Here is a 23,443-nt window from a genome sequence, read left to right on the forward strand (position 1 = left end):
CAAGTTAGGACCGAAATCATGGTCCAAATGCAAAAAAACATTGCTTTTAATAGAGAGCCAAACACTACAGTCTGTGAACATTGCTCCAAAGTCAGGCTTTTTTTAGTTGATTTAATGTGCATACAAAAGTAAACATCGACAGTTGCAAAGGCAGCAATATATGATAAAACAAGTTGGCAGCTAAAGAAGGACTTCCCTATTCATCCCCGGAAATAAAACGCCAGGTGAACAGCTGATTTTACGACTTCCGGTGCTGACATAAGACATCCCGCCTCCGTATTTGACCATAGGATGAACAAATCTATCAAAAATAAGGTGGGGCCAAAAAAGGATTTTTCAAATTGACAGTGTGTTGCTTTTAAAGGTGCTCCCCCTCTGGTCAACATATGAAATAACAAGTGTGTGTAAAAATTTGAAGTGCTCCCCCTCTGGCCAACATGTTTAATAACACGTGTGTGTAAGAAATTGAAATGTGCCCATTTTTTGCCAAAATGTATTAAAAAAATAAAATAAATATGTATAGAGACATATTGTAATAACTTGAAGTAAATATCAATCAATCAATCAATGTTTACTTATATAGCCCTAAATCACTAGTGTCTCAAAGGGCTGCACAAACCACCACGACATCCTCGGTAGGCCCACATAAGGGCAAGGAAAACCCACACCCAGTGGGACATCGGCGACAATAATGATCCAGTGGGACGTCTGTGACAATAATGACTATGAGAACCTTGGAGAGGAGGAAAGCAATGGATGTCGAGCGGGTCTAACATGATACTGTGAAAGTTCAATCCACAATGGATCCAACACAGTCGCGAGAGTCCAGTCCAAAGCGGATCCAACACAGCAGCGAGAGTCCCGTTCACAGCGGAGCCAGCAGGAAACCATCCCAAGCGGAGGCGGATCAGCAGCGCAGAGATGTCCCCAGCCGATACACAGGCAAGCAGTACATGGCCACCGGATCGGACCGGACCCCCTCCACAAGGGAGAGTGGGACATAGAAGAAAAAGAAAAGAAACAGCAGATCAACTGGTCTAAAAAGGGAGTCTATTTAAAGGCTAGAGTATACAAATGAGTTTTAAGGTGAGACTTAAATGCTTCTACTGAGGTGGAATCTCGAACTGTTACCGGGAGGGCATTCCAGAGTACTGGAGCCCGAACGGAAAACGCTCTATAGCCCGCAGACTTTTTTTGGGCTTTGGGAATCACTAACAAGCCGGAGTCCTTTGAACGCAGATTTCTTGCCGGGACATATGGTACAATACAATCGGCAAGATAGGATGGAGCTAGACCGTGTAGTATTTTATACGTAAGTAGTAAAACCTTAAAGTCACACCTTAAGTGCACAGGAAGCCAGTGCAGGTGAGCCAGTACAGGTGTAATGTGATCAAACTTTCTTGTTCTTGTCAAAAGTCTAGCAGCCGCATTTTGTACCAACTGTAATCTTTTAATGCTAGACATGGGGAGACCCGAAAATAATACGTTACAGTAGTCGAGGCGAGACGTAACAAACGCATGGATAATGATCTCGGCGTCTTTAGTGGACAGAATGGAGCGAATTTTAGCGATATTACGGAGATGAAAGAAGGCCGTTTTAGTAACACTTTTAATGTGCGACTCAAAGGAGAGAGTTGGGTCGAAGATAATACCCAGATTCTTTACCGTGTCGCCTTGTTTAATTGTTTGGTTGTCAAATGTTAGAGTTGTATTATTAAATAGAGTTCGGTGTCTAGCAGGACCGATAATCAGCATTTCCGTTTTTTTGGCGTTGAGTTGCAAAAAGTTAGCGGACATCCATTGTTTAATTTCATTAAGACACGCCTCCAGCTGACTACAATCCGGCGTGTTGGTCAGCTTTAGGGGCATGTAGAGTTGGGTGTCATCAGCATAACAGTGAAAGCTAACACCGTATTTGCGTATGATGTCACCTAGCGGCAGCATGTAGATGCTGAAGAGTGCAGGGCCAAGGACCGAACCCTGGGGAACTCCACACGTTACCTTAACGTAGTCCGAGGTCACATTGTTATGGGAGACACACTGCATCCTATCAGTAAGATAAGAGTTAAACCAAGACAGGGCTAAGTCTGACATACCAATTCGTGTTTTGATACGTTCTAATAAAATATTATGATCGACGGTATCGAAAGCAGCGCTAAGATCAAACAAAATATATATATATAAAAAAAGCTTAACTTTTTTTATATTTGCATAGTGTGTACATTTTGTTAATGTTGTAAATACATATCTTTATGTGAATACATATCTATATAGCATTTTTTAGAGGTCTCAAGAATGTATGAAATACAAGAACGTGTGTGTGTGTGTTTGTGTGTGTTCTTGTATTTCTACCCTGCTTGAGACATGAACACGGAAAAGTACCTTCCATAAGAGGACCGGTGAACAAATTAGGACCGAAATCATGGTCCAAATGCAAAAAAACATTGCTTTTAATAGAGAGCCAAACACTAAAGTCTGTGAACATTGCTCCAAAGTCAGGCTTTTTTTAGTTGATTTAATGTGCATACAAAAGTAAACATCGACAGTTGCAAAGGCAGCAATATATGATAAAAACAAGTTGGCAGCTAAATAAGGACTTCCCTATTCATCCCGGGGAAAAAAATGCCAGGTGAACAGCTGATTTTACGACTTCCGGTGCTGACGTAAGACAACCCGCGTCCTATATGTGACCATAGGATGAACAAATCCATCAAAATTAAGGTGGTGTCAAAAAGGAAGGATTTTTTAAATTGACAGTGTGTTGCTTTTAAAGGTGCTCCCCCTCTGGTCAACATATGAAATAACAAGTGTGTGTAGAAATTTGAAGTGCTCCCCCTCTAACCAACATGTTTAATAACATGTGTGTGTAAGAAATTGAAATGTGCCCATTTTTTGCCAAAATGTATTAAAAAAATAAAATAAATATGTATAGAGACATACTATAATAACTCGAAGTAAATAATGAAGATAAAGAACCTATTACACACAAAAAAAAGCTTACCTTTTTTATATTTGCATAGTATGTATATATTATTAATGTTGTAAATACATATCTTTATGTAAATACATATCTTTATGGAATTTTCTGAGGTCTCAAGAAGGTATGAAATACAAGAACGTGTGTGTGTGGGCTTTTGTATATTTACCCTTCTTGAGACATCAACACGGAAAAGTACCTTCCATATGAGGAGTGGTGAACAAGTTAGGACCGAAATCATGGTCCCAATACGGAAAACCATTGCATCTAACAGAGAGCCAAATACTAGAGTCCGTGAACATTGCTCCAAAGTCAGGATTTTTTGTTGATTTAATGTGCATACAAAAGTGTGTCACTTTTAAAAGTGCTCCTCCTCTGATCAACTTATGAAATAACAAGTGTGTGAAAACATTGACAGGTGCAAACAAAGACAGCAATATATATTAAAACAAGTTGGCAGCTAAAGAAGGACTTCCCTATTCATCCCCGGAAAAAAAACGCCAGGTGAACAGCTGATTTTACGACTTCCGGTGCTGACGTAAGACAACCCGCGTCCGTATGTGACCATAGGATGAACAAATCTAGCAAAAATAAGGTGGGGCCAAAAAAGGATTTTTCAAATTGACAGTGTGTTGCTTTTAAAAGTGCTCCCCCTCTGGTCAACATATGAAATAACAAGTGTGTGTAAAAATTTGAAGTGCTCCCTCTCTGGCCAACATGTTTAATAACATGTGTGTGTAAGAAATTGAAATGTGTCCATTTTGGCCAAAATGTATTAAAAAAATATGTATAGAGACATACTGTGATAGCGAAGTAAATAATGAAGATGAAGAAACAATTACAAACGAAAAAAATAAAAAAGCTTACCTTTTTTACGTTTGCATAGTATGTATATATTATTAATGTTGTAAATACAAATCTTTATAAATCTAGAAAGGGAAATACAAGAACGAGTGTGTGTGTGTGTGTGTGTGTGTGTGTGTGTGTTCTTGTATTTCTACCTTTCTTGAGACATCAACAAGGAAAAGTAGCTCCCATAAGAGGAGGTGTGAACAAGTTAGGACATAAATCATGGTGCCAATACGGAAAACCATTGCATCTAATAGAGAATGTCTCATTTGCACCCCTGGTGGTGAAATATGTCAAAATTAGGGTGGTGCCAAAAAGGAGGGATTTTTTAAATGGACTGGTTTTAAAAGTGCTCCCCCTCTGGTCAACATGTGTAATAACAAGTGTAAGAAATTGAAATGCGCCCCCTTTGGCCCAAAAAATATATATATAATAAATATGTAAATAGAGACATACTGTAATAACATGAAGTAAATAAGGAAGATTAAGAAAACAATTAAAAACTAAAAGTTTAAACAATTAACAAACTAAAAACAGTCTTTTTCTCACAATGTGTTGACTTTTTTCTTCCAAAATTGGGAACAATTTCTCATATTCCTTTTGTTTCTGTAATATTGCAATATTTTCCCGTAAAATTATTACTTTTTTATGTAAAATTATTATTTCTTAATGCAAAATAGTGACATTTGTCATATAAAATTCTGACATTTATCACAATATTGCCAATTTTTTTGTGGTTCTTGTAAAATAGTGAAATATTTTGAATAACATTATGACTTTTGTCATCAGTTTGCCAAGTAAAATTCCGATTGTTTTTAATTGCCCAAATTTAAAAGTTTGCTTATAAATTTTTTTTACTTTTGCCGGGTAAAATTGCGACCCTTTTCATAAAATTGCCAAAATTATAAACTTTTCTTGTAAAACTGTGACTGTTATTGAGTAAAATTCCAACTTTTATCATAACATTACACAAATGTTCAGTTTTTCTCGTAAAATTTTGACTTTTATCATAATACTGCCAAAATTCCAAGCTTCCATCCATCCATTTTCTACCGCTTATTCCCTTTTGGGGTCGCTGGCGCCTATCTCAGCTACAATCGGGCGGAAGGCGGGGTACACCCTGGACAAGTCGCCTCCTCATCGCAGGAATTCCAAGCTTTTCTTGTGAAATTTTGACCTTTTTCGTGGGAAAATCCAACTGATTTTTCACAAAAAGCTTTTTTTAATATGCATAGTATGCATATATTATTGTTGTAAATACAAACCTTTATACATCTAGAAAGGGTGGTCCTCAAGAAGTAGGCTTTTTTCGGAGGTCTCAAGAAGGTAAAAAAATGCAAGTGTGTGTGTGTGTGTGTGTGTGTGTGTGTGTGTGTTCTTGTATTTTTACCTTTCTTGAGACATCAACAAGGAAAAGTAGCTTCCATATGAGGAGGTGTGAACAAGTTAGGACATAAATCCTGGTCCCAATACGGAAAACCATTGCATCTAATAGAGAATTGTTCTTGTAAAATAATAAAAAAAAATTGAGAAAAATGATGACTTTTGTCATAATTATGCCAAGTAAGATTCCGTTTATTAGTAAAATATTGCCCAAATTTTTAAGTTTTCTCATAAAAATCGAGACTTTTGTCGCGTAAAATTATGATTATTTTCATAAAATTGCCAAAAATGTTAAGCTTTTCTTGTAAAACTGCGACTGTTATTGAGTAAAATTCCAACTTTTATCATAACATTACACAAATATTCAGTTTTTCTCGTAAAATTTTGACTTGCGTTGAGTAAAATTATGACTTTTATCATAAGACTGCCAAAATTCCAAGCTTTTCTTGGGAAATGTTGACCTTTTTCTTGGGAAATTCCAATTCATTTTCCACAAAAAGCTTTTTATATTTGCATAGTATTTATATATTATTATTGTTGTAAATACAAACCTTTAAATATCTAGAAAGGGTGGTCCTCAAGAGGTAGGCTTTTTTCGGAGGTCTCAAGAAGGTAAAAAAATATGTGTGTGTGTGTGTGTGTGTTCTTCAAAATTAGGGTGGTGCCAAAAAGGAGGGATTTTTTAAATTGACTCGTTTTAAAAGTGCTCCCTCTCTGGTCAACATGTGTAATAACAAGTGTAAGAAATTGAAATGCGCCCCCTTTGGCCAAAATAAAAAAATAGAAATAAAAAAATTTAAATAGAGACATACTGTAATAACATGAAGTAAATAAGGATGATTAAGAAAACAATTAAAAACAAAAACTAAAAACTGTCTTTTTCTCACAATGTGTTGACTTTTTTCTTACAAAATTGGGAACAATTTCTCATATTCCTTTTGTTTCTGTAATATTGCAATATTTTCCCGTAAAATTATTACTTTATTATTTAAAATTATTACTTTGTAATGCAAAATGGTGACATTTGTCATATAAAATTCTGACATTTATCACAATATTGCCAATTTTTTTTTGTGGTTCTTGTAAAATAGTGAAATATTTTGAATAACATTATGACTTTTGTCATCAGTTTGCCAAGTAAAATTCCGATTGTTTTTAATTGCCCAAATTTAAAAGTTTGCTTATAAATTTTTTTTACTTTTGCCGGGTAAAATTGCGACCCTTTTCATAAAATTGCCAAAATTATAAACTTTTCTTGTAAAACTGTGACTGTTATTGAGTAAAATTCCAACTTTTATCATAACATTCCACAAATGTTCAGTTTTTCTCATAAAATTTTGACTTGCGTTGAGTAAAATTATGACTTTTATCATAATACTGCCAAAATTCCAAGCTTCCATCCATCCATTTTCTACCGCTTATTTCCTTATGGGGTCGCTGGCGCCTATCTCAGCTACAATCGGGCGGAAGGCGGGGTACACCCTGGACAAGTTGCCCCCTCATCGCAGGAATTCCAAGCTTTTCTTGTGAAATTTTGACCTTTTTCGTGGGAAAATCCGACTGATTTTTCACAAAATATCTAGAAAAGGTGGTCCTGAAGAAGTAGGCTTTTTTCGGAGGTCTCAAGAAGGTAACAAATACAAGTGTGTGTGTGTGTGTGTGTGTTCTTGTATTTCTACCTTTCTTGAGACATCAACAAGGAAAAGTAGCTTCCATATGAGGAGGTGTGAACAAGTTAGGACATAAATCATGGTCCCAATACGGAAAACCATTGCATCTAATAGAGAATTGTTCTTGTAAAATAGTAAAATTTTTTGAAAAAAATGATGACTTTTGTCATAATTATGCCAAGTAAGATTCCGTTTATTAGTAAAATATTGCCCAAATTTTAAAGTTTTCTTATAAAAATTGAGACTTTTGTCGCGTAAAATTATGATTCTTTTCATAAAATTGCCAAAAATGCTAAGCTATTCTTGTAAAACTGCGACTTTTATTGATTAAAATTCCAACTTTTATCATAACATTACACAAATGTTCAGTTTTTCTCGTAAAATTTTGACTTGCGTTGAGTAAAATGACGACTTTTATCATAATACTTCCAAAATTCCAAGCTTCCATCCATCCATTTTCTACCGCTTATTCCCTTTTGGGGTCGCTGGCGGCTATCTCAGCTACAATCGGGCGGAAGGCGGGGTACACCCTGGACAAGTCGCCACCTCATCGCAGGAATTCCAAGCTTTTCTGGTGAAATTTTGACCTTTTTCGTGGGAAAATCCAAATGATTTTTCACAAAAAGCTTTTTTTAATTTGCATAGTATGCATATATTATTGTTGTAAATACAAACCTTTATACATCTAGAAAGGGTGGTCCTGAAGAGGTAGGCTTTTTTCGGAGGTCTCAAGAAGGTAAAAAAATACAAGTGTGTGTGTGTGTGTGTGTGTGTGTTCTTGTATTTCTACCTTTCTTGAGACATCAACAAGTAAAAGTAGCTTCCATATGAGGAGGTGTGAACAAGTTAGGACATAAATCATGGTCCCAATACGGAAAATCATTGCATCTAATAGAGAATTGTTCTTGTAAAATAGTAAAAAATTTTGAGGAAAATGATGACTTTTGTCATAATTATGCCAAGTAAGATTCCGTTTATTAGTAAAATATTGCCCAAATTTTAAAGTTTTCTTCTAAAAATTTAGACTTTTGTCGCGTAAAATTATGATTCTTTTCATAAAATTGCCAAAAATGCTAAGCTTTTCTTGTAAAACTGCGACTGTTATTGAGTAAAATTCCAACTTTTATCATAACATTACACAAATGTTCAGTTTTTCTCGTAAGATTTTGACTTGCGTTGAGTAAAATGACTTTTATTATAATGCCGCCAAAATTCCAAGCTTTTTCTGTAAAATTTTGACCGTTTTCTTGGGAAATTCAGAATCATTTTTCACAAAAACCTTTTTTATATTTGCATAGTTTGTATATATTATTAATGTTGTAAATACAAACCTTTATACATCTAGAAAGGGTGGTCCTCAAGAGGTAGGCTTTTTTCGGAGGTCTCAAGAAGGTAAAAAATGCAAGTGTGTGTGTGTGTGTGTGTGTGTGTGTGTGTGTGTGTGTGTTCTTGTATTTCTACCTTTCTTGAGACATCAACAAGTAAAAGTAGCTTCCATATGAGGAGCGGTGAACAATTTAGGACATAAATCATGGTCCCAATACGGAAAACCATTGCATCTAATAGAGAATTGTTCTTGTAAAATATTAAAATTTTTTGAGGAAAATGATGACTTTTGTCCTAATTATGCCAAGTAAGATTCCGTTTATTAGTAAAATATTGCCCAAATTTTAAAGTTTTCTTATAAAAATTGAGACTTTTGTCGCGTAAAATTATGATTCTTTTCATAAAATTGCCAAAAATGCTAAACTTTTCTTGTAAAACTGCGACTGTTATTGAGTAAAATTCCAACTTTTATCATAACATTACACAAATGTTCAGTTTTTCTCGTAAGATTTTGACTTGCGTTGAGTAAAATGACTTTTATTATAATGCTGCCAAAATTCCAAGCTTTTCCTGTAAAATTTTGACCGTTTTCTTGGGAAATTCAGAATCATTTTTCACAAAAACCTTTTGTTATATTTGCATAATATGTATATATTATTATTGTTGTAAATACAAACCTTTATATATCTAGAAAGGGTGGTCCTCAAGACGTAGGCGTTTTTCAGAGGTCTCAAGAAGGTAACAAATACAAGTCTGTGTGTGTGTGTGTGTGTGTGTGTGTGTGTGTGTGTGTGTGTGTGTTCTTCAAAATTAGGGTGGTGACAAAAAGGAGGAATTTTTCAAATTGACTGGTTTAAAAAGTGCTCCCCCTCAGGTCAACATATGAAATAACAAGTGTGTGTAAGAAATTGAAATGCGCCCCCTTTGGCCAAAATAAAAAAATACATTTGTAAATAGAGACATACTGTAATAACATGAAGTAAATAAGGAAAACAATTAAAAACAAAAAGTTTGAACAATAAACAAGGTGTTTACTTTTTTCTTATAAAATTGGGAACAATTTCTCATATTCTTTTTGTTTCTGTAATATTGCAAATTTTCTCGTAAAATTATTACTTTTTTATGTAAAATTACTACTTTTAATGCAAAATGGTGACGTTTTTCATATAACATTCCGACTCTTATCACAATATTGATCATTTTTTGTGTTGTTCTTGTGAAATAGTGACATTTTTTGTGTAAAATTATGACTTTTGTCATCAGTTTGCAAAGTAAAATTCCGATTATTATTAATTGCCCAAACTTGAAAGTTTTCTTATAAAAATTGCGACTCTTTTCATAAAATTGCCAAAGTGCAAAGCTTTTCTTGTAAAACTGCGACTGTTATTTAGTACAATTCCAACTTTTATCATAATATTGAACAACTGTTCAGTTTTTCTTGTCTAAAATGACTTATTATAATGCTGCCAAAATTCCAAGCTTTTCTTGTGAAATTTTGACCTTTTTCTTGGGAAATTCCAACTCATTTTTCACAAAAAAAATTTTTTATATTTGCTTATTGTAAATACAAACCTTTATATATCTAGAAAGGGTGGTCCTCAAGAGGTAGGCATTTTTCGGAGGTCTCAAAAAGGTAACAAATACAAGTGTGTGTGTGTGTGTGTGTGTGTGTGTGTGTGTGTGTGTGTGTGTGTGTGTGTGTGTGTGTGTGTGTGTGTGTGTGTGTGTGTGTGTGTGTGTGAAAATTCACTTCCACAGGTGCTTTCTCGAAGGGGCTTTGAGCGAAGGCTTGAGTTTCCAAATATTCCAGTACACAAGGGAGTGTGTGCTACTATGCATCTGGCAACCCTTCATCAACACTATGCTGCACTGCTGTGCTTCACAACTGGGGGCCCGGGGGCCAAATCCTGCCCAGGATTGACACCGAAGCGGCCCTCCAGTTTCAGTTGAAATTTGTGAGACTAACATTTTTGCAGCAAATTGTGAAAAACTGAGTGCTCGTGTTGTACAGAGGAACTTTTAAACATTTTACCCTTACGAGCAAACATAGACCACTGGGGTCCAAACTTGGGATTTACATAACTCAGGCCTTCCTCAGGGCACCCCTTTAAGTCCTCTCCTTTTTGCATGATTTGTTGGATGAGAAGCTGTTTCTATTCCCTTTTCCTTCTTTTTGCTTATCATTCCCCTCCACCAGGGCTATTTAACTATATAATAAAGGCTCAGGGGCCGCTCATCAAAACTTTGCAATTCGCTAATTGCAAAGTAAAAACTTAAGCTTTCACACTGCATTGTCAATACATTGATACACATGTTCCTTTTTTATGCAGCTTAACCAGGCCTAGGCAAATATTTTGACTCGGGTGCCACATTTAGAGAAAAAGTCTGATTGAATGCTAAAAACGTTATGACAGACCGCCTTAAAAAACGTAATTGAATTAAACTTTTTTTTCTATGAACGCTAAAACACTGAATATTGACAAAATATGAACGCCACACCCGCTTTCGATCAACATATTTTACAACCAAGTGGAACGCAACAAAAATGCAACAAACAGTGAAATATGAACGCCAAAGGTACAAAACAAACCCACCTACTATCTGATATTTGCTGAATTTCCCCCCAGGGATCAATAAAGTACTTTCTATTCTATTCTATATATCACTAAGTTTTAGAACTTTTTGTTGTGAAAATGTCCTTAAGTAACTAATTAGATGACCATAGTAACTAATTAGATTACCATAGTAACTAATTAGATGACCATAGTAACTAATAGTAACTAATTAGATGACCACAGTAACTAATTAGATTACCATACTAACTAATTAGATGACCATAGTAACTAATTAGATGACCATAGCAACTAACGGTAACTAATTAGATGACCATAGTAACTAATTAAATGACCATAGTAACTAATTAGATTATCATAGTAACTAATTAGATGACCACAATAACTAATTAGATGACCATAGTAACTAATTAGATGACCATAGTAACTAATTAGATGACCATAGTAACTAATTAGATGACCATAGTAACTAAATAGATGACCATAGTAACTAAATAGATGACCATAGTAACTAATTAGATTACCATAGTAACTAATTAGATGACCATAGTAACTAATTAGATGACCATAGTAACTAATTAGATGACCATAGTAACTAATTAAATGATCATAGTAACTAATTAGATTACCATAGTAATTACATGACCATAGTAAGTAATAGTAACTAATTAGATGACCATAGTAACTAGTTAGATGACCATAGTAACTAATTAGATGACCATAGTAACTAATCAGATTACTATAGTAATTAGATGACCATAGTAACTAACAGTAACTAATTAGATGACCATAGTAACTCATTAGATGACCATAGTAACTCATTAGATGACCATAGTAACTAATAGTAACTAATTCGATGACCATAGTAACTAATTAGATGACCATAGTAACTCATTAGATGACCATAGTAACTCATAGTAACTAATTCGATGACCATAGTAACTAATTAGATGACCATAGTAACTAATTAGATGACCATAGTAACTAATTAGATGACCATAGTAACTAATTAGATGACTTTAGTAACTAATTAGATGACTATAGTAACTAATTAGATGACCATAGTAACTAATTAGATTACCATAGTTACTAATTAGATGACCATAGTAACTAATTAGATTACCATAGTAACTAATTAGATGACCATAGTAACTAAATAGATGACCATAGTAACTAATTAGATGACCAGAGTAACTAACTAGAGGACCATAGTAACTAATTGGATGACCATAGTAACTAATTAGATGACCATAGTAACTAATTAGATGACCATAGTAACTAATTAGATGACCATAGTAACTAATCAGATTACTATAGTAATTAGATGACCATAGTAACTAACAGTAACTAATTAGATGACCATAGTAACTAATTAGATGACCATAGTAACTAATTAGATTACCATAGTAACTAATTAGATGACCATAGTAACTAATTAGATTACCATAGTAACTAATTCGATGACCATAGTAACTAATTAGATTACATAGTAACTAATTAGATGACCATAGTAACTAATTAGATAACCATAGTAACTAATTAGATGACCATAGTAACTAATTAGATGACCATAGTAATTAGATGACCATAGTAACTAATTAGATGACCATAGTAATTAGATGACCATAGTAACTAATTAGATGACCATAGTAACTAATTAGATGACCATAGTAACTAGATTACCATAGTATTTAGATGACCATCGTAACTAATAGTAATTAATTAGATGATCATAGTAACTAATTAGATGACCATAGTAACTAATTAGATGACTTTAGTAACTAATTAGATGACCATCCATCCATCCATCCATCCATCATCTTCCGCTTATCCGAGGTCGGGTCGCGGGGGCAACAGCCTAAGCAGGGAAACCCAGACTTCCCTCTCCCCAGCCACTTCGTCTAGCTCTTCCCGGGGGATCCCGAGGCGTTCCCAGGCCAGCCGGGAGACATAGTCTTCCCAACGTGTCCTGGGTCTTCCCCGTGGCCTCCTACCGGTTGGACGTGCCCTAAACACCTCCCTAGGGAGGCGTTCGGGTGGCATCCTGACCAGATGCCCGAACCACCTCATCTGGCTCCTCTCGATGTGGAGGAGCAGCGGCTTTACTTTGAGTTCCTCCCGCCACACGGCGGAGGAAACTCATTTCGGCCGCTTGTACCCGTGATCTTATCCTTTCGGTCATGACCCAAAGCTCATGACCATAGATGAGGATGGGAACGTAGATCGACCGGTAAATTGAGAGCTTTGCCTTCCGGCTCAGCTCCTTCTTCACCACAACGGATCGGTACAACGTCCGCATTACTGAAGACGCCGCACCGATCCGCCTGTCGATCTCACGATCCACTCTTCCCTCACTCGTGAACAAGACTCCTAGGTACTTGAACTCCTCCACTTGGGGCAGGGTCTCCTCCCCAACCCGGAGATGGCACTCCACCCTTTTCCGGGCGAGAACCATGGACTCGGACTTGGAGGTGCTGATTCTCATTCCGGTCGCTTCACACTCGGCTGCGAACCGATCCAGCGAGAGCTGAAGACCCCGGTCAGATGAAGCCATCAGGACCACATCACCTGCAAAAAACAGAGACCTAATCCTGCGGTTACCAAACCGGAACCCCTCAACGCCTTGACTGCGCCTAGAAATTCTGTTTTTAGATTAGATGACCATAGTAACTAATTAGATTACCATAGTTACTAATTAGATGACCATAGCAACTAATTAGATTACCATAGTAACTAATTAAATGACCATAGTAACTAAATAGATGACCATAGTAACTAATTAGATGACCAGAGTAACTAACTAGAGTACCATAGTAACTAATTGGATGACCATAGTAACTAATTAGATGACCATAGTAACTAATTAGATGACCACAGTAACTAACTAAATGACCATAGTAACTAATTAGATGACCATAGTAACTAATAGTAACTAATTGGATGACCATAGTAACTAATTAGATGACCACAGTAACTAACTAGATCACTATAGTAACTAATTAGATGACCATAGTAACTAATTAGATGACCATAGTAACTAATTAGATGACCATAGTAACTAATTAGATGACCAGAGTAATTAATTACATTACCATAGTAACTAGATGACCACAGTAACTAATTAGATTACCATAATAATTATATGACCATAGTAACTAATAGTAACTAATTAGATGACCATAGTAACTAATTACATGACCATAGTAACTAATAGTAACTAATTAGATGACCATAGTAACTAATTAGATGACCATAGTAACTAATTAGATGACCATAGTAACTAATTAGATGATCATAGTAACTAAATAGATGACCATAGTAATTAATTACATTACCATAGTAACTAATTAGATGACCACAGTAACTAATTACATTACCATAATAATTATATGACCATAGTAACTAATAGTAACTAATTAGATGACCATAGTAACTAATTACATGACCATAGTAACTAATAGTAACTAATTAGATGACCATAGTAACTAATTAGATGACCATAGTAACTAATTAGATGACCATAGTAACTAATTAGATGACCATAGTAACTAATTAGATTATCATAGTAACTAAATGGATGACCATAGTAATTAATTACATTACCATAGTAACTAATTAGATGACCACAGTAACTAATTAGATTACCATAATAATTAGATGACCATAGTAACTAATAGTAACTAATTAGATGACCATAGTAACTAATTAGATGACCATAGTAACTAATTAGATGACCATAGTAACTAATTAGATGACCATAGTAACTAGTATATCATCCATAAGCGCAGATTACAAGCATTTAAATACTTTGTAGAGTTCAAGACTTACGATCATTAGACACATCATAATGGCAGCTAGTTTCCATCTTAAAAATCAAAAAATTTTGGGGGGGAATGTCCGGCGGGCCAGATTCAAAAGCTCTACGGGCCACATGTGGCCCAGGTCTGAGTTAGACAGATAGCGAACACAATGAAGAAACAGAAGCACCAGAAGCTGAGTTGATTGATGTTCCTTCTTTTGAATTATTTCCTTTCTCAGTTTTACTTCTTTATACATGTTCCTTCATTTAGGTTTGTAAGACAAAAATATAAACGTTTCGAAAATATAACGTCCATTGTGTATATTACGTAAATAGCGTCTGTTTATTTTACATAAATAAAATAGACGTTTTAGTGTTAATGTGTTCACACAACAAACCATATATATTTACGCATATGGAAATTAAACATTCACAGCAAAATTGCCCACGCAGCGCAACGCAGTTAAATCTAAGGTGTAGCTTTATCGCCCTCTACTGGTCAAATGTATTATTATGTATTAAACGAGATTTGATCACCAGAGTTATTTATAGAGCCAAAAAAAAAAAAAAACCACACGACCATGAATACAAAATACCTTATAAAGTTAGCTATTTTAATACCTTATGTTCCAGTGCATGTTAAAATTTAGATTTTTGCGATTTATTTAGATTTTTCTCTGGGTTGATGGTGCCATATCTTCTTCTACTCATCCTACTGTTGCTTCATTGCATCCAGAAAATGTTCCACAGCGCGTCACCTTTTCCACATTTTATGTTGGAGCCTTACTACAAAATGGAATAAATTGAAATTTTTCCTCAAAATTCTACATAAAATACCCCATAATCACAATGTCGAATTTATTCTTAGGTTTTTATTTAGCAAATTTATTAAAAAAAAAAAAATAATAAGCAACGCTTCCCATCCAACCTGATGGAGCATGAGAGGTGCTGCAAAGAGGAAATGCGCAAAACTGCCCAAATGCAGGTGTGCTAAGTTTGTGGCATCGATTTTAAAAAACACTTGAGGCTGATATTGCTGCCAAAAATGCATCAACAAAGTATTGATTAACAGCTGTGAATACTTATGTACAAACCCCGTTTCCATACGAGTTGGGAAATTGTGTTAGATGTAAATATAAACGGAATACAATGATTTGCAAATCATTTTCAACCCATATTCAGTTGAATATGCTACAAAGACAACATATTTGATGTTCAAACTGATAAACTTTTTTTTTTTGTTGCAAATAATCATTAACTTTAGAATTTGATGCCAGCAACACGTGACAACGAAGTTGGAAAAGGTGCCAATAAATACTGATAAAGTTCAGAAATACTCATCGAACAATTATTTGGAACATCCCACAGGTGTGCAGGCTAATTGGGAACAGGTGGGTGCCATGATTGGGTATAAAAACAGCTTCCCCAAAAATGCTAAGTAATTCACAAACAAGGATGGGGTGAGGGTCACCAATTTGTAAGCAAATTGTCGAACAGTTTTAGAACAACATTTCTCAACAAGCTATTGCAAGGAATTTAGGGATTTTACCATCTACGGTCCGTAAAATCATCAAAAAGTTCAGAGAATCTGAAGAAATCACTGCACGTAAGCGATGATATTACGGACTTTTGATCCCTCAGGCGGTACTGCATCAAAAACAGACATCAGTGTGTAAAGGATATCACCACATGGGCTCAGGAACACTTCATAAAACCACTGTCAGTAACAACAGTTGGTCGCTACATCTGTAAGTGCAAGTTAAAACTTTACTATAGAAAGCCAAACCCATTTATCAACAATATCCTGAAACGCCGCCGGCTTGGCTGGGCCCGAGCTCATCTAAGATGGACTGATGCAAAGTGGAAAGGTATTCTGTGGTCTGACGAGTCCACATTACAAATTATATTTGGAAACTGTGGACGTGGTGTCCCCCAGAACAAAGAGGAAAATAACCATCCCGATTGTTATAGGCGCAAAGTTCCATACCATCTGTGATGGTATGGGGGTGTATTAGTGCCCAAGGCATGGGTAACTTACACATCTGTGAAGGCACCATTAATGCTGAAAGGTCCATACAGGTTTTGGAGCAACATATGTTGTCATCCAAGCAACGCTATCATGGACGCGCCCCTGCTTATTTCAGCAAGACAAGTGTTACAACAGCGTGGCTTCGTAAAATAAGAGTGTGGGTGCTTTCCTGGCCCGCCTGCAGTCCAGATCAGTCTCCCATCGAAAATGTGTGGTGCATTATGGAGCGTAAAATACGACAGCGGAGACCCCGGACTGTTGAATGACTGAAGCTCTACATAAAACAAGAATGGGAAAGAATTCCACTTTCAAAGCTTCAACAATTAGTTTCCTCAGTTCCCAAACATTTATTGAGTGTTGTTAAAAGAAAAGGGACGTAACACAGTGGTGAACATGCCCTTTCCCAACTACTTTGGCACGTGTTGCAGCCATGAAATTTTAACATAATTATTATTTGAGTTTGAACATCAAATATGTTGTCTTTGTAGTGCATTCAACTGAATATGGGTTGTAGAGGATTTGCAAATCATTGTATTCCGTTTATATTTACATCTAACACAATTTCCCAACTCATATGGAAACGGGGTTTGTACTGTACGTGTGATTATTTTTTTAGTTTATCATTTTAATAAATTTGCAAAATATTTTTAAGAATACTATTTCCTTATGGGGTATTGTGTGTCGAATTTTGAGGACAAAAAATGTATTCTAAAAAAATGTGGAAAAATTGGATGCCCTTTAAATTCCAAGTTTGACACGCCCGCCATAACTTATCCTTCATCTTCAGAAGGTCACTATTAAGCCTCATTATTCCTTGTTAACATGTTTACCGAGTTCCTTCCTTAGTCAAGTGGTTTGCTGTTGTCTACCTTTTGAGTAATAGTCCTCACTTTTGTTTCCTTGAATTTCCGACACACTTTCTCATGGATCGTTTACCCAGGTCTACAGCCTTCTTGTCGTGTTTGTAGACCTGCTGGTTCCATGTGTATTTTCAGTCTCTGAGGGGGTCAGAGCTGAAAGCTGCACCTGCACTAAAGACCAAACAAATATTCGGACCTTAACTCACAGACCAACTCGCCCGGCTTCCAAACAACCTGAACTGACGGCTTGTGTTTTGGTCACAATTAGGGTTGTTTTTTTACAATGCATGCGACAAAAAATAACAAAAAAAACGTGGTTTTGGTGATTTATGAGCACTGTCCGTTGCTCATAATTTATTATTCACTTGATGAGTGCAATTGAGAGTGGGAACCAGACATCCATCAGTAAGAACAGCTTCCATTCACTCAGCATGGGTTCAACAGCGATAGCTTATAAAGCTGACCTAAGATGCAGACTTTTAGGGGGCATTATTCATTTCCTACAAGCCAAGCGCTGTTATTGACTCAGTAGTATCAGTGCTATGAATTAAGATAGCTTGGGTTGGAACTGCATACAAGGCAATAATGGTGAGTAGCTGAGAAGTACTGAGGTTGGAAGCAAATATGGGGGGAAACAAATGCTAATATAAAAAAAAGGGCAAAATAAATTAAATATAGGCTTCGGATTAATCAGATCCATCACTTGATCCCTAGTTTCATATCATTTTATATATTAAACAATTTGCAGTGCTTAATTCCTGATAATCGCTCATTTCTTAATCAATATTTTAAAGACTTTGCAGGATGCCAATCATTTCCGTACTATAATTGGTTCGGCCTCTGAATTGCTTGGGTAAAAAAAAAAGAAAAGAAAAAAAGAACAAGTTACAAAAATAACGCTACTGCCCCCTGTTGGTGAATCCAATGCTGGGAAGCAACGCAACATTTTTCCCGACAATAACTTTCTCTGCTATGCTCGATGGGACAGTAGAGATGGATTTTGGTGTGATTCTCCTACGTCTCCGCCTCCATCTGCTGCGCTCTCCGCTTGTCATGCTGGTGCTTGGTGAGTCCGTACTTGAAGAACTCGTAGACGGACCAGCTGATGGCTGTGGAGGGCATCTGGTAGATGACCCTGGCCTGCGCTCCCTTGAAGTAGCCCCGCAGGCCGCCCAGCCTGTACACCGTCCGGAAGGCGTGGGCTAAGCCTGTGATTTGTCTGTGGGCTCCTTGCTTGGCCGACAGGGAGCTGAGGGCCAGCGACTCCTGGGTGTTGAGCAGGGTCTTGCACACATCCAGGGGCGTGGTGGCGGCGGCGGCCAGGGCCCCGGCCAAGGCCCCTGACAGCATGTGGGAGGAGGGGTTGTAGTGTCTGTGGGGGTTGAGCAGCTCCTGCAGGTACTCGTATGTCATGAAGTGGAGCGCTTGGAAGGGCACGTTCATGGTGAGCTGGGTGGTGTAGCTGCGGTAGAACGCGCCGGCGCCCTCTTTCTGCCACACGGCGCGTATACAGTCCAACACGCCGCGGTAGGGAGAATTATACATCTGCATGCGTTGCTTCACAACTGGGAGGATGCACGGTGGATGCCAGGATATCCAGGGTTTAACGGAGCGGAAAAAAAGGGAAAAATACAGTAAGTGGCATAATAATACAACGTAGCATTCAACAAAAGTAACGCAAATATCAGTTTGATATACTTTAGAGCAGTCAGTGTACAGCTTGCATAGAGCTGGCGTTTAAATAGCGACTCAAGACGAGGAAATACCAAGATCAATCAATCAATCAATGTTTACTTATATAGCCCTAAATCACTAGTGTCTCAAAGGGCTGCACAAACCACCACGACATCCTCGGTAGGCCCACATAAGGGCAAGGAAAACTCACACCCAGTGGGACGTCGGTGACAATGATGACTATGAGAACCTTAGAGAGGAGGAAAGCAATGGATGTCGAGCGGGTCTAACATGATACTGTGAAAGTTCAATCCACAATGGATCCAACACAGTCGCGAGAGTCCAGTCCAAAGCGGATCCAACACAGCAGCGAGAGTCCCGTTCACAGCGGAGCCAGCAGGAAACCATCCCAAGCGGAGGCGGATCAGCATCGCAGAGATGTCCCCAGCCGATACACAGGCAAGCAGTACATGGCCACCGGATCGGACCGGACCCCCTCCACAAGGGAGAGTGGGACATAGAAGAAAAAGAAATGAAACGGCAGATCAACTGGTCTAAAAAGGGAGTCTATTTAAAGGCTAGAGTATACAAATGTCATGGTGGCCGTGAGGGTTCCATGGGGAACTATGAGAAGACATGAGATCCATGATCATTAATATGAACGCTGAAGAACAATGATAATTAATGACACCTCATGAGAACCATGACAACATATGAGAACCATAATAATTAATATGAACACATAAGAACCATGATATTTAATGACAGTTCATGAGAACCATCATAATTAATATGAACGCTGAAGAACCATGATAATTAATGACAGCTCATGAGGACCCAGACAACATATGAGAACTATGATAATATGAACACATAAGAAACATGATGATATCTAATGACAGTTCATGAGAACCATGACAACATATGAGAACCATAATAATTAATATGAACACATAAGAACCATGATAATTAATGACAGTTCATGATAACCGTGACAACATATGAGAACCATGACAACGCGTAGCAACCATAATAGTGCATGACAACAAATGAGTACATGATCATTCAAAAGAATGCATGGAAACCACAAGAATACATGAGAAGTACCATGATTATTAAGGAGAATCCCGATAATGCATGAGATCCATGATCATTAATATGAACGCTGAAGAACAATGATAATTAATGACACCTCATGAGAACCATGACCACATATGAGAACCATGATAATTAATATGAACACATAATAACCATGATATTTAATGACGGTTCATGAGAACCATCATAATTAATATGAACGCTGAAGAACCATGATAATTAATGACAGCTCATGAGGACCCAGACAACATATGAGAACTATGATAATATGAATACATAAGAACCATGATATTTAATGACTGTTCATGAGACCCATGATAATTCATTTGAACACATAAGAACCATGATATTTAATGACAGTTCATGAGAACCAGGATAATTAATATGAACGCAGAGGAAACCATGATAATTAATGACAGTTCATGATAACCGTGACAACATATGAGAACCGTGACAACGCATAGCAACCATAATAGTGCATGACAACAAATGAGTACATGATCATTCAAAAAAATGCATGGAAACCATAAGAATACATGAGAAGTACCATGATTATTAAGGAGAATCACGATAATGCATCGGAACCATGATCATGCATGAGAATACATATATACAATATAACCGCAATGGGGAGCTGCGGTTATATTGACTCTTGTGCAACCCTAGGGCCCAAAACGGGCATTACATGTGTCCCTTTTTGTGATATCATTGCTCAGTTTGAAGGTGAGCTGTTATTGACTCAGTAGTATCAGTGCTATGAATTAAGATAGCTTGGGTTGGAACTGCATACAAGGCAATAATGGTGAGTAGCTGAGAAGTACTGAGGTTGGAAGCAAATATGGGGGAAACCAAAAAAAAAAAGGACTCAATTTTAAATGCTAATATAAAAGAAGTTTTTCTTCTTCTTAGAAAATTTGCTTTTGATTGCAACAATGTTAGAGTAACATATGAACATTAAAGGCCTACTGAAATGAGATTTTCTTATTTAAACGGGGATAGCAGGTCCATTTTATGTGTCATACTTGATCATTTCGCGATATTGCCATATTTTTGCTGAAAGGATTTAGTAGAGAACATCGATGATAAAGTTCGCAACTTTTGGTCGCTAATAAAAAAGCCTTGCCTGTACCGGAAGTAGCAGACGATGTGCGCGTGACATCACCGGTGTGAGGGCTCCTCACATCCTCACATTGTTTATAATCATGGCTACCAGCAGCTAGAAGTGAAGTGAATTATATTTATATAGCGCTTTTTCTCTAGTGACTGAAAGCGCTTTACATAGTGAAACCCAATATCTAAGTTACATTTAAACCAGTGTGGGTGGCCCTGGGAGCAGGTGGGTAAAGTGTCTTACCCAAGGACACAACGGCAGTGACTAGGATGGTGGAAGCGGGGATCGAACGTGCAACCCTCAAGTTGCTTGCACGGCTGCTCTACCAACCGAGCTATACCGCCCCTAGAGCGATTCGGACCGAGAAAGCGACAATTTCCCCATTAATTTGAGCGAGGATGAAAGATTTGTGGATGAGGATATTTAGAGTGAAGGACTACAAAAAAAAAAAAAAAAAAAAAGGCAAGGACAGTGGGAGCGATTCAGATGTTATTAAACACATTTACTAGGATAAGTCTGGAAAATCCCTTATCTGCTTATTGTGTTACTAGTGTTTTAGTGAGATTATATGGTACATGAAAGTCGGAGGGGTGTGGTGACCGCCAGTGTCTCCAGTGGGAGAAGGTAATAGTCCGCAGCAGCTGCAGGAGGACGCAAGCTCCGCTCATAACTACGGTAAGAGCAGACTTATTATCACAATTTCCTCACCGAAACCTGCCCGTTGACATGTGGTCGGGAACCATGTTCGCTTGACCGCTCTGATCCATAGTAAAGCTTCACCTTCGGGAATTTTAAACAAGGAAACACCGGCTGTGTTTGTGTGGCTAAAGGCAGCCACAATACAGCACTTCCCACCTACATCTTTCTACTTTGACGTCTCCATTATTAATTGAACAAATTGCAAAAGATTCAGCAACACGGAAGTCCAGAATAGTGTGTAATTATGCGATTAAAGCAGACTACTTACAGCTGGGATTGGGCTGGAAAAAAATGTCTGCTACAACCCGAGACGTCATACGCACGCGTCATCATTCCGCAACGTTTTCAACAGGAAATTTCGCGGGAAATTTAAAATTGCAATTTAGTAAACTAAAAAGGCCGTATTGGCATGTGTTGCAATGTTAATATTTCATCATTGATAAATAAACTATCAGACTGCGTGGTCGCTAGTAGTGGTTTTCAGTAGGCCTTTAAGTGTACATGCTTTCAAAAAACATATATATGTATATATATATATATATATATATATATACATATATACACACACACACACACACACACACACACACACACACACACACACACACACACACACACACACACACGCCAAACGGTTGGACACACATTGTCCTCATTCAAAGTGTTTTTTATATTTTCATGACTAATTACATTGTAGATTGTCACTGAAGGCACCAAAACTATCAATGAAAACATGTGGAGTTATGTACTTAACAAAAAAAATTTGAAATAACTGAAAACACGTTTTATATTTCAAGTTTCTTCAAAATAGCCACCCTTTGCTCGGATTACTTTGCAGTAATCAGAGCAAAGGTGCCTTTAAGGGCAAAGATTTTGCCCTTAAAGGCCTCCTCTGTCCAAGGACTTATTTCCTGATTTTTAAAAATATTTATATTATTAAAAGCTGTAATTTTAGCTAAGTTCCTACCATTTATATAGTTTACCGTATACTATATCGCGCAACCCAACTTCAGAGCGTTGGAACTTTACTTGAAAATGGAACGTTTTTTTTGTGATGGTCAGAGTTTGATCTCTTTTTAGACCAGTTGATCTGCCGTTTCTTTTCTTTTTCTCCTATGTCCCACTCTCCCTTGTGGAGGGGGTCCGGTCCGATCCGGTGGCCATGTACTGCTCGCCTGTGTATCGGCTGGGGACATCTCTGCGCTGCTGATCCGCCTCCGCTTGGGATGGTTTCCTGCTGGCTCCGCTGTGAACGGGACTCTCGCTGCTGTGTTGGATCCGCTTTGAACTGGACTCTCGCGACTATGTTGGATCCATTATGGATTGAACTTTCACAGTATTATGTTAGACCCGCTCGACATCCATTGCTTTCCTCCTCTCCAAGGTTCTCCAAGG

The 23,443-nt window shown here is 37.2% G+C and overlaps 1 protein-coding gene across 1 annotated transcript in view; it reads right to left on the reverse strand.

Annotated features, from left to right (window-relative positions):
* Positions 1 to 17,783: 17,783 nt before the first annotated feature.
* The window catches only part of LOC133559763 (mitoferrin-2-like), a 7,024-nt gene continuing 1,364 nt past the window's right edge, over positions 17,784 to 23,443 (reverse strand). The window contains exon 3 of the mRNA XM_061911831.1: positions 17,784 to 19,196. Within this exon, the coding sequence (XP_061767815.1) occupies positions 18,481 to 19,196 (716 nt within the window). The 3' untranslated portion in view covers positions 17,784 to 18,480. The remainder of the gene's footprint in view (positions 19,197 to 23,443) is intronic.

This window comes from Nerophis ophidion, linkage group LG09 (assembly GCF_033978795.1).
Source record: "Nerophis ophidion isolate RoL-2023_Sa linkage group LG09, RoL_Noph_v1.0, whole genome shotgun sequence".
Lineage (NCBI taxonomy): Eukaryota > Metazoa > Chordata > Actinopteri > Syngnathiformes > Syngnathidae > Nerophis > Nerophis ophidion.